Source organism: Passer montanus, unplaced genomic scaffold (genome assembly GCF_014805655.1).
Source record: "Passer montanus isolate IOZ18808 unplaced genomic scaffold, ASM1480565v1 scaffold53, whole genome shotgun sequence".
NCBI lineage: Eukaryota > Metazoa > Chordata > Aves > Passeriformes > Passeridae > Passer > Passer montanus.
The window spans coordinates 7,859,788-7,884,393 of record NW_024370263.1 but is presented as its reverse complement, the minus strand read 5'-3'; the positions used below and the strand labels follow the sequence as shown (position 1 = coordinate 7,884,393).

Genomic DNA, 24,606 nt, shown 5'->3' with positions numbered 1-24,606 from the left:
TGGCAGCAAAGCTGGTGTGCTCCTCCTCTGCAGTGACCCTGGGGCTGCTCTGAGGCCTCTCTGCTCTGGGGCTGTCAGGGCAGAGCCCCCAGAGCCCCAGGGCAGGGTCGGGGCAGCTCTGCGCAGCAGGGCTCTGCCCTGGCCGGGGCTGGCACTGCCCCTCGGAGCACACTGCTATGGGGAAAGCTCTGCAGCATCTCCAGCAGCGCTGAGCTCGGTGCCCAGAGCTGCAGTGCCCGTCAGAGCCCGCCCTGTGGCATGAGCAGCCATGAATAAAACATTAATGAATAAACAGCGCAAAAACACCTTCTGTGAGGTGAAATGGAAACGGCATCTCTTCAGTCCTCACCTGGACTTCCACCCATTCCACAAGTGTGGGCTCGTTTAAGAAGTTTTTCTGGACTATGTGAGAGGAAATGTTTCTGGCCTGCCGTTCCTATTTATGCTAAATGTAGCTGTTTTCATTGTTTGCTAGATTATTCTCACCTCACAGTAATGAGACTTCATTTCTCACCCCCGATAGCACTTGCAGATAACATTGCCCAGCGCTTTGTGGCCAGGGAAAGCTTTGTAAACAGTTAATTCCTCCACACCCACAATGAGGATAATGTGCTATGTAAATAGGTGTTTATATGAAAAAATGCACACAGACACACATTTATGTCATGAGCACCGAGCCCTCACTCTGATGTGCTTTGCAAAGTGTTGTCAGGGGTTTTCTGCAAAATGCTGAAATGCTGTTAGATAATGCGGGTAGTTCAAATAGAAAATGTTCATCAGCAGCTCCATTGTTGTTATTATTTTACTTGACTGTGCAAAGAACGAGACACAGGAATGAAACAGTATTGATCCATGGTGGTTTCACTGTCCTAAACCAGGCTTTTGTTTAGCTGGCTGAGGAAAACAGGATGCCTTTTCTTCCATCTTTTTAATATATTTTTTCCTTGAATCTTCTTGATTTAATGCAGTGTGATCAATTTTCAGGCAGTGGTTTGTCTTGCACGTCAGAATGCCTCACAACTAATGCTATAAATACAGGTGGGAGCAATATCTTCAGCATTTCCTCACATCTAAGAAGGAAAAAAGGAAGTTTGAAGTAGATTTACTTTGTGCACAGGTGTGGTCAGGAGGGGTGCTGGGCACAGGCTGCTCTGTCCTCTGGCAGGGCAGCTGGGAGGGGAGGATGTGCCAGGGCTGTGTCTGCCCCGGTACTCTGCAAAACACATTCCCACTACAACAGGGCCGTTTGCTTGTGCCATCAATACTGAATCTGAGGAGCAAAGATGAAATACTTGTGTCTTTTTTACCCAGAAAAGCTGCATTTCTTGGAGATGCATGCATGGACTGCAGACAGGAAAGGTTGTGCATCCCTTATCTCACTGTAAGGCACAAAAATCTCTGGCGTTTTCCAACTGCATGAAAGGAGCAACACTTCCAGCTAAGGGAGACATTCTCCAAAGTCATTTATCTGAGCAGATCTGAGATGGTGCTGCAGTTGTTAATTATCATCTCCGTCCTCAGTGGTCCCTAGAGCTGGGGAGTTTCCAGTCAGATCCTGTCTAGTTCAAATCCTTTCTGCACTGGTGTCACCAGGCCAATCTTCCCCATCCTGCACTTAATTGTTTCTATCCAGCTTTGTGCTTTGCCTTTACCTTTCTTCAATCTCATCTATTTATTTCAGATAGTTTTCTACACTACAAAGATCATTTTGAATTCTAAGCTTGTTCTCCAGAGAACTTCTAACCCCTCCCAGCCTGGCATCATCTGCAAATTTAATGAAATTAATTAAATGAAAATTAAATGAAAGGCTCACATTGACTTCAAGGGGCATTGGAGTGAACCCAAACTGTCTTACATCTTTCACAAGTGGTTCAAGTGAAATACACTTATTGCTTCACAGGCCATTTTTGTAAGGGAGAAAGACGGATGCATGTTGAATAATTCAGGGTCCTCGTTGCTGACTGAGAGAGATTTAACTAATTTGTCAAAATAATGACCCCTGTTCACGGCGGGGAGCAAGTGGCTCTGGATGGTTGCTGTCCCCGGGGAGGCTGGAGCAGCCTGGGCTCAGCTCAGCTCATCCCCTCGGCAGGGCTTGCCTGGGGCTGTGCAGTGCAGGGTGGCACGGGGCTCTGACAGGGTGCAGTGCCAGCATGAGAGCTCCTTCCCAGCCTGGTGGGAAGAGCTGCTGCCCTCAGCCAGGCTGCACATGCTGGCACTGAGCCCCAGCCAGGGCCACTGGGACCCTGGCACAGCTCAGAGCCCCCCTGCTCTGTGAGCCCTCATTGGCACCCTGGCACAGCTCAGAGCCCTCCCTGCTCTGGTACAGCCCCACACTGGCACCCTGGCACAGCTCAGAGCCCTCCCTGCTCTGTGAACCCTCACTGGCACCCTGGCACAGCTCAGAGCCCAGAGCATCCCTGCTCTGTGAACCCACTCACGGGCAGTGAGGGAGGGGAGCTGGTGCTGGTGGCTCAGGGGAAGCTCGGTGTCCCCTCCCTGCTGGGTGTCCCCTCCCTGTCAGAGTGGGGCAGGGCTCTCTCCCCCACTCCAGTACAAACTGGAGTCACTTCCCCAGCAGGGGAGGCTTGGAGAACATTCTCTGGCTCTGCAGCCTGTCCGTGCTGGCTGCTGGCAGCTTTCATCTGCCACTTGTGTATTGTGGCTGCTGTTGGAGCACAGTCCTGCTTATTTATGCTTCTCTGCAAGTGATTCTTGGCTTAAAAAGGCGTAGGACTCTTTCAGGAATTTTTCATGTTTTGCTGTTGCATTATTTTCCCTCTGTCACTTCAGAGTGTTGGCCAACTTTCCAGAGCCTGCCGTGTGTGCATGAGTATATGTATATTGCAACAGATTTTTGCTTTTTCCCCTAAGTTGTGATGTTGGGTATCTGAACACTTGCCAGAGCAGTAGAACCAGACTTTTCCTGGACAAACTGTGGCAGCAAGAGGACTGGATCCTTAACTCTTTGAAGTCCTCCTGTTACCAAGATGGAAATCTCTTTGTCCTTGCAGCTCTAAAGTCAGCATTGCTGAGCCTATTTCATCTCCTTCTGCCTGTTGAAGTGACTGAAAGGCAGTGCCCTTGCTGGGGTGGTGTCTGAGTTCCACGAGGGATTTCAGCAGCCTTTGGGCATTGTTCTGTTCCGTGCCAGCTGAGAATGCCCAGCTCAGGCTGGTGCCTGCAGATCTGGGCTTGTGGGACACTGCAGGCTGAGTGCAGCGAGGAGTTCAAACTCTCCTGTCCTTTCATCCTGGCATTCTCTTCTCTCTGCAGGGGCTTTTCAGTCACTTCTCCCGTGCTGCTCTCATCCCCTTGAAGTCTGTGCAGGTCTGGTCACAGTGCTGTCCCTAATTAAAACTGGTGAATGACCCATTAGTGTTTGGACAGATGTTAAAATCTCAGGACTGTTCCTGTTGGAGGCTGTTTGGGCTGGATCAAAGCTTTCAGAGCCAAAGGGACGTCAGCCTGCTGGGTGGAATTTGGCTTTCCTAGAGGCTGGGCCCTCGAGCCCCCAGTCTGGTGTGGTGCAGGGCTGGGGCTGTGCCCTGCCCGTGCTGTGTGTGCTCATGGCACAGCGGTGCCCAGGCTGGTCACTGTGCCCGTGCTGTGTGTGCTCATGGCCCTGGCACAGCAGTGCCCAGGCTGGTCACTGTGCCCATGCTGTGAGTGCTCGTGGCACAGCAGTGCCCAGGCTGGTCACTGTGCCCGTGCTGTGTGTGCTCATGGCACAGCAGTGCCCAGGCTGGTCCCTGTGCCCGTGCTGTGTGTGCTCATGGCCCCTGGCACAGCAGTGCCCGTGTTGTGTGTGCTCATGGCACAGCAGTGCCCAGGCTGGTCACTGTGCCCATGCTGTGAGTGCTCGTGGCACAGCAGTGCCCAGGCTGGTCACTGTGCCTGTGCTGTGTGTGCTCATGGCACAGCGGTGCTCACACTGGTCACTGTGCCCGTGCTGTGTGTGCTCATGGCACAGCAGTGCCCAGGCTGGTCACTGTGCCCGTGCTGTGTGTGCTCATGGCACAGCAGTGCCCAGGCTGGTCGCTGTGCCCGTGCTGTGTGTGCTCATGGCACAGCGGTGCCCACGCTGGTCGCTGTGCCCGTGCTGTGTGTGCTCATGGCACAGCGGTGCCCAGGCTGGTCGCTGTGCCCGTGCTGTGTGTGCAGGGGGCTGTGCAGCTGAATGACGAGGGCACAGCTCTGAGCTTGCAGTGCTCGGCTGGCTCCGTGTGCTGCAGATCCCCACAGATCTCTCATCCCTGTGCCCACACCCTGCCGGTGTGTTGGCAGGGCTGCCAAGGGGCACCATGGCCAGCCCCTCGTGTTCCCGTGCTGCCTCCCCCCTCGTGCCTGGCCTCGTGGGCAGCCCTGCCAGGGCCGGCCGGGCTGTGCCAGCCCTCTGCCAAGGTGTAAATGGTGCTCCTCAGCCCGTGGGAACCACCTGTTGCTGCAGCACGAGCTGCATAATCAGAACTGACAGTCCCTGTCTAGAGATTTCTTGGAAGCTGGAAAAATGAGAATGTTGTCAAAAAAATAGCGACGCTTCTAGTCTGCAATGCAGTGATGGGGATGAAAGATGAGAGAATCCAAGGAGGCAGAGAATATATCAGCCCGGTGCTTTTTCTAACTAATTTAGGAGTCCAGAATGGTCTGGAAGAATTTACATTTCTCTTACAGCCTTAAAGAAAAAGCATTTTAAGCCAGTTTCTCTATTTCTTTTTCTTCACAAAGAAATCCAACAGCTGTTGGTCTGTCGGACCAAAGTTTAATAGCAGTCATGCATAAAACTACAACAAGGGTGGTCATTTCTTCTTTCATCAGTTGATGCAAAAGAATTTTTATATTTTATTTGGTTTGAAGCAATTTTCCATAAAGTTATGAAAACCCTTTAAAGGAGGATCTTATTTTTTTCTAAGGGAAAAAATGAAACAGTTGTGGCTCCTAGAATCTACAGCACAAGGAGGGCTGGGGCCAGCAGGTTCCTGAGGCAGTGCCAGGCTGGCTCGGGCTCTGCTGCCATCCCTGCCCAGCTGGGAGCAGGACTGCAGCCCAGAGCAGAGGAGGGGATGGCTGTGGCTGCAAGGGCAGCGGCGAGCAGCAGCACTGAGGAGGCCCCTGGAGCTCTCTGTGTGTGCCTGGGCTGAGCTGCACCCCCAGAGCTGCCCCAGGAGCTGCTGCTGCGGGTGGGAGGTGGGGGCTGCCCCAAAAACCTGCCCAGAAGTGTTACCAGCAGATGGGGACTCCAGCTCCCGAGCTCTCCTTGCTTCTTACAGGGCAGGCTTTGAGAATCCCTGTCGAGCAAGGGGACAGCAGCCTGGTTTTACAGATCCATCAGAGGAGGTGAAAGGCTGCATTCTCAGGGAGGTTTAAGCACCAAACTCCCCTGGAGTTCAGTGGGAGTTTAACACTTCAGGATCCTTCAGAGTATGGATCTCAATAAATGACACACAGTAAGTGTGTGAGGGAGCAGGGAATGAATGCCGGGCTTGTGCAAAGTGGTTCTGTGCCTTCCTGTGCCTTCCTGCACATGGGCACAGCACATCCACTGTGCCAAAGGTACCACGGATTCCGTGAGGTGGGGTTTGAATTGAGCAGGTTTCATCGTGATGATTTTGTTTTGATTTGTGGCCCCAGTTCATTAAGGCTTATTGGGGGAAATTTGGCAGGGTTTATTCAGTCAGAATTAGTACTCCTGTAAAGCAGCTTCATGAAATGATGCTAATTTCCTTGGAATTTCATCTCTGACAGAAGAAAAAAAAGAAGAAAATGATGCTACCAGGTTCTTGTTGTGTCAAGGAAACAACTTGTTTTGACATTTCCAAAATGAAATGTTTTGATTTTTTCATTTTAAAATAACTTTTTCCTTGATGTTGTGGTATTTTTACATAATTTTAATCATTTGAAATTGAAATGAAACTGAATTTCGTGACCCAAAAATGAAAGCAAATGTAGGTGTCTTGCAAGCCCTGCTGAAGTGCAGCATTCATCCTCCAGCAGCTCGAGTGGCAGTGCCAGGGGAGGGGGGCCACGGCACCAGGGACACGCCAGGTGGCCCTGGCTGCTCTGAGCTCAGTGCTCGGAGGGGACGAGCTCTGAAAGGGAGCTCCTGGACAGAAATAAATCACAGCTGAGGACAGAGTGTGCAGGGCTGGGCAGAAGCTGCTCTGCTCTCACTGCCACCCCGGAAAATGCAGAAAATCTGCAAATCCACTGCACAGAGAAACTGACTGTTCCCAGCAGTGGAAACAGGGGCAAAAGGAGCATGGAAAGGAAAAACTCACTGAAGTTTTATCTGCCAAGCCTGGATTTTAAAAAGCAAAAGGTGATTCCTGAGGGGAGGCTGCTAATGAGGGGATTTTTCAGTTGGTAACACCAACACAGCAGACGTTGTGTCAGACCACAAAGGAGCTATTGCACTTGCAGCTCCAACTGGATGCTTGCCCAGAATTGTAAGTCCTCTAAAATGTCCCATTGCGTGTTTCACTCGGGTATATTGGGCTGAGGGTAATCTATTGATGTTTGCCACACAGCTGCAGAGCAAACCAAAATATTTCTTGGAAATTAATTGGTATCAGAGTTCTCTTAATCAATATGCTCTGCGAGATGCTTCAGGTGGATTAGTGCAGTAAAAATCATTTTTCATGCACGCAGGTCTCTGCTCATACCTATTTATAGCAGTGCTAGGTGGGCTTGCACCATGCCACTGTGGAAAGCCTGGCAGCAAACAGGACCCTTAGAAACTGAGGGAGCTGCTGGCTCTGGGAGGAAAAGGCAGCTGCAGCTGTGGATGCAGGATTTTGGGTGCCGTGCTGCAACAGCAAAACCTCAGCAGAATGTGCTGATGCTAAAGGGGTGGACTTGCCAAATTGAGAGCACCTCTGGTGTGTCCCAGTCTGCAGAGCTGGGCTGTGTCACCTGGCAGCTCCTCCAGGACAGGCCAGGTCACAGGGCCAGCTGGGGAGGAGGGGGAGATGTGCAGCTTGAGGACACAGCTCTCATTCCACAGCACCATGGAGGGGTTTGGGCTGGAGGGACGTCAGCAAGGTCCCAGGGCAGGGACACCTCCCACTGTCCCAGGTGCTCCAGCCCCATTCAGCCCAGCCTTGGGCACTGCCAGGGATCCAGGGGCAGCCCCAGCTGCTCTGGGCACCTGTGCCAGGGCCTGCCCACCCTGCCAGGGAAGGATTTCTTTGTAATATCCAACACCATGCCTCTTCCAGTTGAAAACCATTCCCCCTTGTTCTGTCATCTGTCACCTTTGAAAGGGTACTTTCAGATTTTGGCAGAATCTTCAACCCTCACAGTTAAAATTCAAAATATTTAACGTTAAGACCTTATTCAGTGTAAATCCCACCAAATGGGGAAGGCTTTGGTGCAGGTGATGCTAGGTTTAAAGTCTGTCTGGAATGCAGTCACCAGGGCTCAGGCCAGGCCATCACCCCTTTCCAGCAGCTGGGCTGTGTGCCCTGTCCCTGCAGAGCCAGGAGCAGCAGGAGCATCCCTGGCCCTGGTGCCCCTTTGCATTTACTGCTTTTGCTGGGGCACAGAAGGAGAATCCCAGCTCTGCAGCCCAGGAGGAGCAGTGACCACCCAGAGCAGCTGGGCAGTGCTCGTCCCTGGCTGCAGCAGCACTGGGGGGGTTGAACCTGCTGCTGCTGCATCCTCTGGGATGGAGATATCCTTATCCTTGGGGTTTGCACCTCCTGCTGCTGCTGCATCCTCTGGGATGGAGATATCCTTGTCCTTGGGCTTTGACCCTGCTGCTGCATCCTTGCTCAGGAAGGCAGGTGGGACAGGTCCTTCTGGGGAGGCACAGGGGGCTCAGGGCTGAGCCCTGCAACCTCCCTGGAGTCCCTGTGCCTTAGGCCGGGCTCAGCCATCCCCGGAATTCCTGCCCTGATGTTTTAGGCTGGGCTCAGCCATCCCGGAATTCCTGCCCTGCCGCCTTAGGCTGGGCTCAGCCTCACGGAATTCCTGCCCTGCCGCTTTAGGCTGGGCTCAGCCATCCTGGAATTCCTGATTCCTGCCCTGATGTTTTAGGCTGGGCTCAGCCATCCCGGAATTCCTGCCCTGCCGCCTTAGGCTGGGCTCAGCCATCCCCGGAATTCCTGCCCTGCCGCCTTAGGCTGGGCTCAGCGGTCCCGGAGTTCCTGCCCTGCCGCCTTAGGCTGGGCTCAGCCATCCCGGAATTCCTGCCCTGCCGCTTTAGGCTGGGCTCAGCCATCCCGGAATTCCTGCCCTGATGTTTTAGGCTGGGCTCAGCCATCCCGGAATTCCTGCCCTGCCGCCTTAGGCTGGGCTCAGCGGTCCCGCTGAGCAGGGGTCCCGCTCAGCGCCCGGGTTAAGCTCGGCTCAGGAAAGGCGACTCTGCCTCCCCCGAGTCATTTAGAAGTGACTTATGGAGCTAATAATGGCCTCATGCCTTTGTACCTTGGTACACAGCTTGTGTTCTGAAGTCTTTTATGGCTCAAATGAGCTGCTCTTGCTTATTTATTCCCCTCCTCATTCATTTTTAATGGTTAGCAGAGACTCCCCCGTTCTTCTCCTGACAGCAGTGATTTAGGCAGGGCTCATTATCATAACTTACATTACTAAATATCCCCATTTGTGCTGCTAGACCAAGGAAAATGTGTGCAGTGCTAAATCAGAAGAGATCCCATGAGCTTGGCACGGTGGCAGGGCTGTGTTTGAGGTGTGGGTTATGTACAGAGAGCCCTCGAGGGGAAGGATCACTTACAGGAACATGGATGGGGACACAGTCGTCCCCAAATACAGATTTTTATGGGGGAATACCAGAGGTTTACCTTCCCAACTGGCCACCCTTGAGACGCACAGACCTAAACTGCTCACGATATATTTTATTTTCAAAGATACATTTTATTTTCAAAGACTTACTAGCTGTGACCTGGTAGGAGTTCCAACAGAATTACTGTAGCAGGAAAGCAGTTTCCTGTGAGGGCTTCACCCCACGGGAATTTAATAATGCTAATGAGGTGGGGAAGGACTGTTCCAGTTATTTGTGAGAGCGAGCAGTGGGGTTCTGGGCTCCTCTGCTGGGACTCACCATGTACATTCCCCTTTCCATCCCTCCCATTAGAGCTTTGGATTCTGTTCAGCCAAAAGCTGCCACAGGGTTTATGGGACCAAAGGAACATCAGCCACAAATTCAGATCTCCCACAGCCAGCCTGCACACAGGGGGACTGGCAAAAGCAGTAAAATGGCTTTGGGCCTGGGCTCAGAGCAGGGCTGAGCACCTCAAACACTGCACTCTGCACTTGTGGGGCCGTGATGAACTCACATCCAGTGCCAGCAGTGTGTGTCTGCTGGGGACACGGGACTGGGAGTGTCACTGCAGGCTGGGCTGGCACTGTGGGACAGAGCCCTGGCAGTGTCACTGCAGGCTGGGCAGGGCTGGCACTGTGGGACAGAGCACTGGCAGTGTCACTGCAGGCTGGCACTGTGGCACAGAGCACTGGCAGTGTCACTGCAGGCTGGGCTGGCACTGTGGGACACAGCACTGGCAGTGTCACTGCAGGCTGGGCAGGGCTGGCACTGTGGGACAGACACACCTCTGCCCCGAGATCAGATCTGTCACTCACACTGCCTCAGCTGTTCACTGGTGGAAGTGGCACTGGGGGACAGACACTCCTCTGCCCCCGAGATCAGATCTGTCACTCACACTGCCTCAGCTGTTCACTGGTGGAAGAAAGAGAGGGGGACCTGCAGGAGCCAAAAGAAGCCCGAAGCACTTTTATAACCTGCCCAGTTCGTGCCCACAAATGCCATTCAAAGCTCAGCCCCTCGAGAGATAAAAGCCCCTGTACTGAGAGAATCTCTGGAGCATCTTGTGAACGCTGAGTACAGTCTCCCCTAATTAATGGAAGTCAGCTGGGTGCAGGTGTGTGAAAAGCTCCAGTGACACAAAGCCCCGAAAAGCTTCAGCGAGGCAGCACAGCACCAGAAGGGTTTAATGGCATTCTAATGTCCCTGAATCACAGTGGCCACAGCAAAGAGATGTATTCCAGCAGTACATTACCAGGAAAAGAAAATCTGCTCTTGCTCTCTTGAGCCCTTGTCACCTTTCCTGCAACTGGAGTTGCATCTCTGGGATAGAGAACTCAAAGGCAGGAGGAGGGGAAATGAGGGCTGGGGCAGTCCCTGGGTTTTGGGAAGGAAATAGATTGGTTGTCCCCACAAATCACCCACCTTTCCCCATCCCTCTGTAGCTCTGCTGCATTTGCAAAGTGCTCAGTGCCTTCTGCAATGGCTGTGTGTGCCCAGGCTGCTGCAGCCCTGCAGGGCACTCCTGGTGGCACAAACCCCAGAAATCTGCTTGTGAACAAACAGCAACTCGAGAGTTTGACCTTAAAACAGACGTGGCTTGGAAGGGAGATGTTGCAAGAGCCGTGATAACCTTTTTTTGGTGTGTCACCTGGGCTCAGACAAGGCAGGATGGAAATGCATTGGCCGTGGATCTGTCTGTGAGGGGGCTGTTGTTTAAAGATAATAATATTAGGAATGCCAATTATCCTACAAAGCTGGTGATATTTAAATATTATTTAAATTCATTCAGCATTTAAACAGAAAAGTAGAAAATGGCATTAAATTCAGACAAGGACGAGACTGTCCATTGCAGAGTGAGAAGTATTAAATACATGGATGGAATGGAATAGAAGGTCTGGCTGGTAATGGATTGTGAAAAGAGCTCAGGGTTCTAATAGATCATTCCTTCAGATCATCAGCACGGTAAAGTGCTAGTTAATAAATTATTTGACGTGTACATTTACTCATATATTTTAACTAACTGTAATGAACAGGTCCTGTCAGCTCACCTAGATCCTTGCAGTAGCTGCTAAATTGCTTGAGTGAGATTTACTAACTCCCTGCAATATTGATGTCCAGAGCTGCAGTGATAAATGAAGGGCCATCAGGGCTGGCTCCTGCTCCGGGCTCTGCCAGGCTGGCAGCAGGGCTGAAGCTGTGCCTGGCCAGCCCTGAGCCCTTCCTGGAGCAGTTTTGGGTGAGCCCCCTTCATTCCCTGCTGCCTGTGACAGACTCTTGGGGAGCTCTGTCCTGGGCTGGGTTGGTCAGAGAGATCTGTCCTCCCAGTTCTGCCTGCAGGCACTCAGCTGCTCCTCCCCAGCTGAGGAGGGTTCTGTGGGAGAGCAGGAGGACTGGGGGGTCTGAGCTGGGGGCAGAGGAGAGGAACCTTCTCTCCCTGCCACGATCTGTAGTCTGTCCTACTGCTGGAGTGGGAATTAAGGACCAAAAAAAGCTGTTCCCTTGTCTTAGACGATACTAGAACTGTTCATAGCAGGAAAAACCAGCCTCTTAAAATGGTGCTGGATTACACAGGCTGTTAAGGGCACACCAGGCACCTTTCTTGTTACTCCATGTTGTCCTCTGAACCTGCAGCTAGTTTAAACCTAGATCCCTTCTCTTCCTCCCACTCACCCAGCATGTGGTGAACTTTATAATTAGTGAAGAGACTCATTAATTTTTTTTTCCTTCTCCTTTTTATTTTCAGGTTTCTGACAGATGTGACTATGTCTTTGTCAACGGGAAGGAAATGAAAGGCAAAGTGAATGTCGTAGTTAATTTCACTTACCAGCATCTGAGTGCCCCTTTGGAAATGACAGTGTGGATTCCTCGTCTCCCGCTGCAGATAGAGGTCTCTGACACAGAACTAAATCAGATCAAGGGGTGGAGAGTCCCCATCATCTCTAATAAGAGGTAGGTTTCATTAGAGGATGTTCATTCTGGGCTGTGCACTTGCCAGGGACCTGTCAGGGCCAGTGGATCTGAACATGCTCATTTGGCCTTAATGCAATTCTGCTGTAAATTTGAAGGTCACCAGACATTTATTCAATAGGCTCCTGCACTGGACTTTTAAGGGAAATGGAAGCTGCAGGTAGCATGAACCTGGATTGGAAATCAATTTCCTTTTGTAGCACTAATGGCTGAGATGGGAAGAGCCAATTGGTCAGGCTGGGCAGGATCAGGCACGAGGCAGCAGGGAGACATCAGCAAGGGCCAGCCCTGGCAGGGCGGGTCAGTCTCCAGCCTGCTCACAGCTCCTGGGTGCACTGCCAGTGGTCACAATTAGCACACAGCTGTTTCACACCCTGTGGGTGCAGTGGCACTGGTCAGTGCCCCAGTCAGGACACGGAGCTCCCAGGCACTGTCAGTGCCCCCAGGACAGAGGAGGGATGAAGCAGGCCAGAGCTGTCTGCATCTCTTGTCAGTGTTAGTAAGAACAGAAGGAACAAGTTGGTAACGGAGGTACCTGGTATTCCCAACTGCAAATGAAGCCATAAATGAACCTGTATTTATTACAGGTTTCTGTTAGCACCAGAGCAAAGACATTTTGGTGGAGATGTGATTTCAAATCGTACTGTACAGAGAGGGATGTGTGTGTAGGTGCAGAGATCTCCATGGCAACACAAAGATGTTTATGGGAGGATCCAGAAAGAAAAGAAGTGTGAAGGTCCTGAAAGCAAGGACTTGACATGGAAAACAATGGAAGAAGCTTGGGGAGGACGGCGTGGTGGCAAAGCTGGGAGGCAGTTGATGGTCTCAAGTGCTGGTTTTGAGTCATAAACACGGGAAACAGGGAAAAAACGGGAGAAGCTGAAGAAAGCAGCTGGTCCCGGAGCAGGCTGCAGGCTGAGGCCAGCAGCAGCTCCCCAGCACAGCTGACCCTGTCCCCATGCTGTCCACAGGCCGGCCAGGGACAGCGATGACGAGGACGAGGACGAGCGGCGGGGCAGGGGCTGCACCCTGCAGTACCAGCACGCCATGGTCAGGGTGCTGACACAGTTTGTGGCCGAGCCCCCCGAGCCCGGGGCCCAGCTCAGCTTCCTGCTGGGCTCGGACTGGCAGCTGGACATCACCCACCTGGTCAGGGACTTCATGCAGGTGGAGGAGCCCAGGATCGCCCGGCTGCACGACGGGCAGGTGCTGGTGGGGCTGGAGCTGGGCATGACCACAATTCAGGTAGGAAGGGGATCACTGACCTGTCCTGTTCCTCCCTCACTCCCCTGGGTGATGCAGCATTAGGGACATCACTGACCTGTCCTGTTCCTGTCCTGTTCCTGTCCTGTTCCTCCCTCACTGCCCTGGGTGATGCAGCATTAGGGAGATCCCTGACCTGTCCTGTTGCTCCAAATCCCCTCCCTGGCCATGGGTGATCCAGCATTAATGACAGAAACTGGAGCCATGCACTCCTGAATGGAACAGAATTGGAGCAAGAACTAGAAGGCATGGCAGAGATGGTTTTCTCTCCTTATCTGGTGGCCCAAAGTGTAGCAGATCACAGTTTCATTTAATTTAATCCAACCTGTATATTGGGAGGCTTTTTCTGATTATTTTTGTCTGAGGCTGCTTGTGAACCTGGAGCCAGATTTGGGTTATCACAAGGCATGCAGCTGCTGGAACAGCTCAGTCTTCTCCCAGCCTGCGCTGACAGAGCAAAGGGTAAAGGGAAAATTAACCAGTGGGGCTAAGGAAGTGAGACTGGAATATTAATCTAAATATTAATTAAAAGAAAAGGAACAGGAGATGGGGAGAGAGATTATTTCAGTGATACTGAAGTAGAATACGTGATAACAAACACTAGAACAGGGAAAAAAATCTCTCTCCAAACATGCTTATCCTCCCGAACTGTCAAAGCAGAAAACAAGCAGCACACCTGTCGATAATGAGGTTGTCAAGGCTGGAGAAATGAGATTTGAGATTTTTGACTTTCTGCAAAATCTGCAGAGATTTTCTGAGGGCCTTTCTAAAGCTCTGGAACTTACAGTGCTCCAACCAATGCACGTAAACATGTGGAAAGAAAAATCCAAGGGTAAAAAGCTGAGAGCAAGTTATATTTAAAGAATACCTCTTATAAGCTGCTTCAGAAATGCTCTGTACCCTGTATGGATCATTAAATTCAACTCGCTTGCTAATGAGCATTGTGGATGTCATGTATCACTGCCCTGACCTCTGTGTGGATTTTCTTAACCAAAACAAATTCTCTCTGTCAATTTTGCATTCAGTACCATGAGAGGTTGTTGTAGCAATACATTACCCCTCCTTTCCACAGGATAGAAATAAATACCATTTATTCAGTGGATTTTATGTAAATCTACAGACCTCATTATATTTATGCTACCTCAAAACATGAGGATTAATCAAATACTTCAATTTCACATGGAGATTACATTTGCAGCTGGTTACTGCATGTGAGGCAGATGTGGTTATTGCATTTACAGACAGTTACCACATCTGAGGCAGATGTTGGCACATTGCAGAGGGCAGTGGCACAGCTGATTCCCTTTGCACAGGTAAAATGTGTTATAAGGCCCCTGTTGTTGCAGAAGAGTTACAAAATGTGAGTAGCCCTTTCTAATCATATTTTAATAGTGTCTGCTGTGAGAAATGGTTCCCATTGCCATAAACATCCCTTGTCTGTGTTACATGAGTTCAGTGCACATTTTTTACGTGGTGCTGTACAAAATGGCTGTGGGTAACTTCAGTTTGTCCTTGCAGATCCTGTCCCCCCTTTCAGATGCCATCCTGGCTGAGAAGACAGTGACAGTCCTGGACGAGAAGGTGACAATAACGGACCTGGGAGTGCAGCTGGTGACAGGCCTGTCCCTCTCTCTGCAGCTCAGCCCGGGGAGCAACAGGGCCATCTTTGCTACTGCAGTAGCACAGGAGCTGCTGCAGTCCCCAAAGCAGGTATGTGCCCTGGGCTGGTGAAGGAGCTGCTCTCAGGCACTGCCTGGAACTGAGCAGGTTTTTACTGAGTGTGCTGATGAAGCATTCTGTTCATGGGACTTCCCTGGTGGCCACCAAGGGTCCTAAACAGCAAAACAAAGATCTCACAAAAAGGGCGCTGTGTTCTAACAGCCCTGGCACCAAACAGCCCTCCTGTTATGGCTGATCCACAAACAACAGGCAGTGATGTGTCAGAACTGAGCACCAGCAGTGCCCCCACACGCACACACACAAACACACACACACACACATGTGCCTTTCTGTCCCATCCAGATCCCAGGATATCCTGCCATGTTCAGCTTCCCACCACAGGTATCCCAATCATCCCTTTAATTCCACCTCTCCGTGAGAAAGTGCCTCGTGTTGTGCCAAACTCTTCTTCCTTTAGTCACTTCCTGTGAGCGCTTTGAGAAGTCAGGGAGCATCCCTTTATTCTGATTCATTACTAGAATATGAATCAGCATCACTGACTCATTTCCTGATTCATGATTTCATAAACCATTTTTTCCCCTTATTACTCTTAGTTCCTTTATTAGGGAACCAACAGTTACCAAGGGCTTTTGGACTTTGCCATGTCCTCATCACTCCCTGCTTGGTATTTGTCCTTGTGCCTCTGTACACGTTTGAAATGTAAACTTTTTGTTCCAAACCAAATCCATCAGTCTGGGACTTTGATCAAGGATACACTGGGCTCTTAACACTTAGGCGTGTTCTGAGCTTTAAAGGTAACTGGCATGCACATTTGAAGTTTGGCCAGTGCTGAGGTGCTTTAATTCATCATGGGTCTGGTCCTTGGGATGCAGGATGAGAAATAATGCAGAGCTGCTGTCTTGATAGGGTGATAAAAATCAGGCTCCTGTGTGGAGTTCAGGAGTTGAGGAGTTGATGCCAGGCACTGAGGGAAGGCCAGTGAGCTCAGCCATGGCACGGGGGGTTGGACAGAGTGCCCTGAGACCAGCCCAGGGCAGGCTTGTGCCAGCCAGCCCCACTGGTGCCCAGCTCGGGCACTTCAGTGCCCAGAAATGGAGCGTGGACAGGTCCTTCTCTGCATCAGGGATCCACATAAAGCACAGAGGAAACCGTGCCCCAGTCTGGCAGGGCTGGCTCTGCTTTGAGAGGCAGCTGAGTCCCTCACTGCTCAGGACTTGATTTTTAGAGCACGGTCCCTACAGGCAAAGCAATGCAAAATTATTAAATGATTATGCAGGTTTAAGCAACACAGTGGGAGGATGAGAGCTGATGACATAAATTCTATGCAGCCTTCAAGAAACAGCCAAAGATTAATAAACACAAAGCTGGGATTTATGACAGTGTCAGCAAAGTCTTAGGGCTCTGGCCTGAAATAGAGACAGAAGCAAATCTCCCATTGCAGCAGGGGGAGCTTTGTGGCTCTGAGGATTTCGGAATCAGGCCAGTAGATTGTGCACCCTACAACCCCAAAAGACTGGGAGCTTATTCTCCATGCTCTGAACAGGTGGATGACTGTGTGCTATGAGCAATTTAAAGGATTATGTGTTTATTCTCTGTGCATACGTGGAGTTAGAATGTAAATATTGTCTGTATGAAAAACTGCTTATTTAAAGAAACAGGACTTTTATATTCATGGTTTTCACAAGTTGATTTGTTGGTTGGGTGTCTGTCTGTCTGTCAGACTCTCACAGCAAGGTGATCCCAACTCTGACCATAGAAAAGCTCATTGCAGAGAATCCACTGATGAGCCAGGTCTGTCTGCTGGGAATTCTCCAGTGCAGATATCCCAACCAGGGCAGCTCAGCCCATCAGGAGCAGGAACGAGATTCCAGGAGAGCAGCCTGAATTTTATCTGTAAATGATCAATGTATGAATACAAAGATGTTTTTTAGGTGGCACAGCAATTTTCAATAGCCATTTGAGAGTCCTTAGAGGACCTGATTTTCAGAAATGTTTTCTGAAATTCAAAAATGCTTTAAAATGTTTCAAGTTAGAAGCCAAAGTCAAGGATCCCAGGAAAGCTGCAGGATGAGGCACATTCTTAGCACCCAGGTCGGATTCATTGGCAGTCAATGAAAGCCTCTGTGCACACTGGAGTACACAATCTGCATTGCTGTGACACAAGATTAAACTTTATTATTGTCTTGCTTTTAATTGCTAACAAGTGTAAAAATTACCCCGGCTGTTTCCTAAAGAAGCAACTGATTGGTTTCCTCTGCTTATACAATCTGCTAATTTAATTTGAGAGCCAGGAATCAAGGAGTGAAGGTATGGAGTCATGTGTGGACCTGTTTGCTGTATTGGCTATCTTTTAACATGTGCTTTCTGTAATAAGAGGAGACTTTGTATTTTAAGCAGTTTAGAAATAATGTTGGGGTTTTTTAATGTAAATATACAACAGTAAATGATCTCAGTCACTGGTAATGCTTCCTGACATGCAATTTATTATGGTGCTGAAGTAGATTCTGCAGAGCCCAGGGGATACAGCTCCTTTAAGCACCTTTGTGGAAACCAATCTTATTATCAACGAGTGTTTTAGACCAGTATTTCTCTTCATGCCTTGGCAAGATATTAATTTCACTGCTCTCCCTCTTTATTTCTTTTCTGATCACTACTGGTGTGTGGATCTTGTGAGGAGGAGGCAACAGACCAGAACAGAGCACGTTTCCCTCCGTGATCACTCTGAGTGGGTCTGTGTTTGTTTTATATATTACAGGAAGCAGCCATCAGCTGCTGGATCCAGTTCAGTGACGGATCTGTCATGCCCCTGGATATTTATGACTCCAAAGACTTCTCCTTGTCAGCCACCTCTCTGGACGAGAAGGTGGTCTCCATCCACCACGACCCCAAGTTCAAGTGGCCCGTGATTGCTGCTGAGACCGAGGGCCAGGGCACGCTGGTGAAGGTGGAGATGGTGATCAGTGAGTCGTGCCAGAAGTCCAAAAGGAAGAGCATCCTGGCTGTTGGCAGTGGCAGCATTAAGGTCAAGTTTGGGCAGAGTGATGCCAACCCCAACGTCAGTGACAGCAAGCACAGGGGTGCTGGTGTCCACCTGGAAAACCACGCCAGCGACCGGCGCCAGAAAAGCAGCTGGCCAGAGAGAGGGGATGGGCACTACTACAGCTCCTCCATGGGCCACGAGCAGGGCAGGGCCACCACCACGCACAGGTCTGTTCTGAGCAGGAAGGAGGACAGGGAGAGCCTCCTGGACGACGCCAGCCAGAACCTGCCCCTGGACTTCACCAGCTTCCCCGCGCAGGTGGACGTGCCCGGGAAGGCGCAGGACAGCGACCTGGTGCAGGCAGCACGGGGCCTCAGCGACCTGGAGATCGGCATGTACGCCCTGCTGGGCGTCTTCTGCCTGGCCATCCTGGTCTTCCTCATCAACTGCGTCACCTTTGCTCTCAAGTACAGAAACAAGCAGGCTCCCTTCGAAGAGCAGGAGGGCATGAGCCACTCGCACGACTGGGTGGGGCTGAGCAACAGGACAGAGCTCCTGGAGAACCACATCAACTTCTCATCGCAGCAGGACGAACAAATCACAGCCATCGACAGAGGAGTGGACTACGAGGAGAGCAAATACCTCCTCAACACAACTGCCACCAAAAATATCAATGGACAGTCCTTCAGGTCTCCTGAGTCCGCATTCAGCGAAGGGAAGGAACAGAAAAGCGAACCAACCACTTCTCCTACCTCCAAGAGGAAACGGGTTAAATTCACCACCTTCACCACCATCTCCTCTGACGATGGCTGTCCAACTGTCAACTCCATCTTGATGAGTAATGAGGATGACATTAAATGGGTCTGCCAGGATATGGACCTGGGCGAGTGCAAGGAGCTTAAGAACTACATGGAGAGGTTACACGAAAATGCGTAATGAGACACAAAAGACTTTTTTGGTTTGGTTTGTTCGTTTCTTTGTTTTTCACTCACCTTCTGCCTTTAATTTTGGGTAGTGGGGCAAAATGTTGTATTCTAACAAGAATCAGCTGGTGGATAATAACTCAATGGAGCCCCAAGAAACCACCCAAAAGCAGCTGGGAGAGCAGAGATCCTGGACAGCTGTTAAAATTCAAGTCTTCTCTGTGCTCAGAGATGGAAGTGAGAGATGTGTGTGGTTTTTTGATACACGATAACATGAAAAAAAACTTAGAAAAATAATACGGTCTCATTCTCTGTGCTTTCCCAGGAAATCAATAAATATAACAAACTCCAGTGCAGTTTGGATATTACAAAGCTCACACAGCTCTACTGTTCAATATTGCAAGCTTTGGTTAAAAGCAAAAGATTGGTCTCAGAATAAATAGCTCCATGAGAAGAGCATGTCGTTCAGGCCACGTGCAGAGAATATCCCTCCAGGAACATTAATTTAAAGCTGACAAAAACCAACAGTGTGAACGAAGCAGCTCCCAGAGCTGAGGAGTCATGAGTTTCCAAAGAGTCTGGAGGGGATAAAGGCGTAACTGGGCTGTTTACAAACCAGCATGCTTGCCTCCCAAGCACTGACAGTGGATACACAGATACAGTTCAAACTGAAACTCTCTTTTTAAGTAGATGCCAAGGTAATTAACTTTGCCAGCCAATTTTCGGTATTTCTTAATTTGTAAAATAGGAGAAGATATGATCTGTACTCAGACTATCGCTCATACTAAGGAAGGTCTTTTGGAAGTTTGAGAGAATGAGCTATTTTTTAAAGCCCGCTTTGTTTGATTGTCCTGTTTTGGATTTGTATTCCCAGCCCTTTCCCTGGAGCTCCCCGTCTGCTGTCCTGAGGGCACTTTCCAGATGAGTGAGCCTTGGAAGCTGTGCTCCCTTCCCTCCCACCACACCCACTCCTCCAGGGCTGCTCCTGCCCAGCACAGCCCTGCTGGTGCCACGCTGTCCTGGCCTCCATGCTGGCCCTTCCAGAGCTGGCCCCTGTCCCTGGGTCCGTGCCACGTGTGCCGAGGTGGCCACCCCCAGCAGCCCCTCCCTGGGGAGGTGGGGCTGGTCAGCTCCTCGTGCCCCCTCCCTGGCCCAGCACGTTCAGGGGGCACTGGGAGGCCACAGGGGAGAGCTGCACGTTCAACACTGAGCCTGCACAGCTAAGCTCAGCAGATAACGTTTGTTTCTGCCAGGGGTGGTGACTATCTTCTGTTTTCTTCTGATAAGGCTGTACATACAGTAGGATTTCAGTGATTACCCTTCCAACCCGACGTGCCCCCAGCCCCAAACCAGGACATGTCTTGTGGGGTCCAACAGCAGCCTCCAATGGCCAGTGGCAAAGTGCCAAAGCACTAACTAAAATCCAGGTAATGGATTTTATATATAAAAGTATTTCAAGTTCCCCTTTTTTTCTGGAGTAAGTCCTTGCCCCCCTTTTTGTTAAGTCTTCCATCATTGAATCTAGGTTGCTCAGTTTAATACACACCCGCCCTCCCACAAACACTGATTGAATCCCTCTATATTTAGAATGTACTGTAGATTGTAAGAATGTAATATATATATTTATAAACATGCCAACTGTGAATAAAATTTGCATTTTAGTGGCTTCATCTTTTTTTCCTACTCCAAACGCCTCTTTCCTTTTGCTGTCAGAACGTTTACCCTGAGAGAGCCTGGCAGCAATGCAGACTTGGGTCCTTTGGTGGATCCAGGAGGCACAGTCTCCTCCCAGAATGTACACTGGCAGTGCTGGGGGAGAACGTGCAGCACCAACAACGTGTCATGCTACAAATGTGTGTGCACCAGGTCACCCTTCCAAGATTTGAAACTATTTGCCAATAAATCCACATGCTTCCTTTCTAGCCTGAAAGGCCAGCATGTGAGTTTCTGGGTTTGGGGTCTGGTTTTCTCCTCTGGGAAGATCCACGCTTGGCTGTTCACCTTTCAGGGGAGTAGGTGAGTAAACAGAGCAGATGTGCCCAGCACTTTGGAGATCAGATTGTCTTTGCTTTCTTGCAGCACCTCTGCTCAAGGCTTGGATGACCCAGTGCAGGACGGGCTGCAGCAGTGCAGGACCAGGTACAGCAGAGCAGGACCAGGTACAGCAGTGCAGGACCAGGTACAGCAGTGCAGGATGGGCTGCAGCAGAGCAGGACCAGGTACAGCAGAGCAGGACCAGGTACAGCAGTGCAGGATGGGCTGCAGCAGAGCAGGACCAGGTACAGCAGTGCAGGACCAGGTGCAGCAGTGCAGGACGGGCTGCAGCACTGCAGGACCAGGTGCAGTGAGCACAGGACAGTGCAGGTCCAGACAAGCTCTGGCAGAGCTCTGAGGTGAGGGGAGCAGCCTTGGTGCTGCAGCACAGCCTGGCAGGCTCCCTGCAGGTCCAGCCCAGCCTTGCCTCCAGCTCCGGGGCTGTTTTGGGTGCTTTTTGCACATCACAGCGAGGTGGCTGCAGTGGGGCAGGCAGGCTGGCAGTGCCCAGTGTCTCTGAGGCCAGCAGAGCCGAGGTGAGTGCAGGTCTGCCTTGCCAGTGTGGCAGGGCGCAGTCCCTGCTGGGAGCAGCCTGTCACTGCTCTGCCCAGAGCTGCCCTGCTGAACCTGCTGCCTCTGGGCAAGAGCAGCGAGTTCCTCTGCTAGCACAAAGCACAGAAATGTTCTCTGAGGACAAGCAGCCTCCAGCTGCAGCCCTGGGGATGTTGACAGGCAGATCTGTGCCTGTGTGCTTGCTCAGAGCTGCCCGTGCATGCAGCAGCTGCCACTGGCCACTGTCCATGGGGCAGTGCTATAAATAATGCATGTTTGGAGTGCTCCTTCCATGGACCTCCCCGTGCTCAGCAAGGTGTGCTCCTGACTGACCTGGGGAGCCCAGGGTGAGGTGATGTGCCCAGAGTCAAAGCAAATCTGTGACAAACCCCACTGTGCAGGATGCTGGGAGTGACCTTGGCCACCTGTATGCAGGCAAACACCCTAATTAATCTGCTAATAGCAGAATGCATCAAGTTCCTGTAGAGATTTCTGCGTGTATGTGTCTTTGGGAGGGGTGTTGTGTGCATTCCCTTTTGGTGCTGCAGAACCCTCTGCACCCTGAGCATCCCAGGGAGGAATTCCAGATTTCAGCAATCAGCTGAGGTGCCAGCTGGCAACCGTGGGGCCCAAATCCTATTCCCTGTCACTAAAGCAGTGCTGGTGCTGATGTGCTGCACACACAATGTTCTGCAGCTGTGGCTCCCACTGGCAATCTCTTGAACCTGATAAAGAGCCCTGCTGACAGCAAGCACTCTCCTGTGAGAGTTATTAATTACCTTATTGTTTTCTTCTGTGCAGTTGCCTCTTATTTTCATGTTTGAGTCTGTCTGCCTGTGAGTAGACTGATTGAGGCGTGTTTAACAAAAAGAAAATTTATCTGATACAGTTTGGTTCTTTTTAGAGACTTTATGCATGAATACAATCAGGAGTAGTAACTCAATGGTCCTATAAATCAGGTAAGCTGGTTCTTTACTCTCTTCTTTCATTTTAAAAGCTTCCCCTTCAGCAGTCTTAAATATATTGTGGTTTAGACCCAGCTGCATTAAACACCAGCGAGTTCAAAGTCTGAGCAATGCAGCTAAATAATTGGTTTGAAACAGGACCTCTCTGGAGCTGACTTTAAAAACCAGAGCAGGTATTAAATCTATGTGCAGCCTGCACCAAGTAGCTGTAGAAACTACTTCCACACCTCGTTTGTGTAATGGATGGGATGTAAGTGGAATGAGCACCCTGGAGACGCTTTAGTTGAGCTCTGTGTGTGCTCGGTTCCTCCAGGACTGCCAGTCTCGTCTGCTCTGGCCCCAGGGGCTGTTTGCTGTGGAAGCTCCTCAGTGAGAGCTGAAGACTCGTGTGGTACAGCCTGGAAGAGCCTTTCCACTGTCACTGAGGAGAGCTGGCCGGGCTCGGGCTGGTATTGATCACAGTCCAGCGAGCATCACTGAGGAATTAGCTCGGGGAGGGAGCTATCGCTGCCAAATGGTGCGCTTAGAAAATGCCTCCAGCATTTAAAAAACCTCCCAGAGATGAATTTATTTAGTCCTGAAAGCCCAGGAACTCTGTCACCTATTTCTACATGTTCATTGAGGTGCCAGAGCCCTGGGGCCCTGCAGAGCCCTGCAGCCACACAGACATCAGAGCTGTCCTGCTGGCAAGGGGCTCAGCTGGGGGAGCTGCCAGGGTGGCACAGGTGTGTCCTGCAGGGCAGGTGTGTCCTGCAGGGCAGGGCAAGGTGCCAGCTGAGCTCCCCACAAGCCCAGCCAGCCCTCAGTGCCCTGCCTGGCTGCAGCTCGAGCAGGAGGACAGCAGAGCTCTAAAGCAAGGCAGCTATCACTGCAAGGTGCTGAGGGGACAGGATTTGTGTTCTGCTTCCAGTTCATTTCTGTTTGAAAGCTCCCAGGTGGGCCCTGCCTGTGCCCTTTCCCAGCCATCTGCTTAAGCACCTCTGTGAGCAGGGTTTGGCTCACCCATCACCTGCCTCGTGCAGGAATAATGCTCCTTCCAGTGCAAGCAGTGATGTGCTCTTTGGAAGCTTAAACAGGTGAAGTTCCAAACTGGCAGCACTAATGGCCTGAGAAGAGCAGAGCACCTGGGCCCTGCTCCTCCTCAGGAGCATCAGAAGGGCCAAGGTTACCCGAGTCAAGCCAGTGTGCCTGAAACAAGATCATTTTCTACCTTCTTGCTGATGTGATATGAAGACCTCTGTCAACAAATGCTTCATTATGCAGGCTCCTTGCTCCAGCTCCGTGAGGAACAGCAAATTAAGCAGCCCACGAATGTAATATTAATGGCTGGAGCAGCAGCAGTGCTCCTGTGCCTGCGTGTGCTGCCAGTGCTCATTAGGAAATCCCCACCACACGGCCAAGGTGGCTGCTGGATTGCACTCGACAAGTCCTGCCACATGTCCCCGAGCAGCAGGAGCCTGCAGGGACACCGGAGCTGAGTCACGTTGGGCTGCACAGCCCTGCTCGTGGCTGCTGCTGAACTCTGGGTGCACACGAGGGCTGCTGCCAGGCTCCCTGCTGCAGCCACAGACCCTGCTGCAGCTCTGCTGCCAGCTCTGTGCCTGAATCCATCCAGCTCTGTGCCTGAATCCATCCAGCTCTGTCCATGCTGGGTCCAGCTCTCTGTGCCTGAATCCCCAGCTCTGCCCATGCTGGGTCCAGCTCTCTGTGCCTACATTACCCAGCTCTGCCCATGCTGGGTCCAGCTCTTTGTGCCTGCATTGCCCAGCTCTGTCCATGCTGGGTGCCAGCTCTCTGTGCCCGAATTCCCCCAGTTCTGCTCCATCCTGACTGGGTCCAGCTCTCTGTGCCTGCATTGCCCAGCTCTGTCCATGCTGGGTGCCAGCTCTCTGTGCCCGAATTCCCCCAGTTCTGCTCCATCCTGACTGGGTCCAGCTCTCTGTGCCTGCGTTGCCCAGCCCTCTCCCTGCTGGCTGGCCCTGCCAGGGTGTCCCCAGCTCTCTGTGGCACCTGGCAGAGCCAGCTCAGTGTCCCCAGCAGCAGGAGGCTGCAGCTTTGAAGTGTAACAGGGCTGTGCTTATTCATGTTCAGGCCTGTGTTCCTAGTAATTAAATTAGAGCTTCCTACAGTCAGTTAGTGCACTAATGACATAAAAAGCAATCCAAGGAGCTTCACTCCAGCCCTGATAACATGGGACTGCAGAGATGACTGAGTCCCATTTGCAGCGTTTCCCTGAGCTCGGGGAGTGCAGAGTGGAGCAGAAATAAGGACAGAAGGGAGTGGACTGCCCTTGCACCCTCCCTGAGCACTGCCTAGGTCAGCACACTGTGCCTGGGTCCAGCCCAGCCTCGTCTGGATCCATGAGGAGCTCACCCATCAGTTGTACCTCATGCCTCCCTGTTTCTTCAGCAGATCCTTTGTCTGGTGTCTGTGGACACACGTTTTCACCCTGTTATCATC

General features: G+C 51.2%; 1 protein-coding gene across 3 annotated transcripts in view; it reads left to right on the top strand.

The window, feature by feature from the left end:
* The window catches only part of TMEM132D (transmembrane protein 132D), a 184,317-nt gene extending 164,056 nt beyond the window's left edge, over positions 1 to 20,261 (top strand). For all 3 annotated transcript variants that reach the window (XM_039724849.1, XM_039724850.1, XM_039724848.1), the window contains exons 6-9: positions 11,526 to 11,731; positions 12,721 to 12,994; positions 14,531 to 14,722; positions 17,448 to 20,261. In XM_039724849.1, the coding sequence (XP_039580783.1) occupies positions 11,526 to 11,731; positions 12,721 to 12,994; positions 14,531 to 14,722; positions 17,448 to 18,608 (1,833 nt within the window). In that variant the 3' untranslated portion in view covers positions 18,609 to 20,261. The remainder of the gene's footprint in view (positions 1 to 11,525; positions 11,732 to 12,720; positions 12,995 to 14,530; positions 14,723 to 17,447) is intronic.
* The last annotated feature ends 4,345 nt before the right edge of the window (positions 20,262 to 24,606 follow it).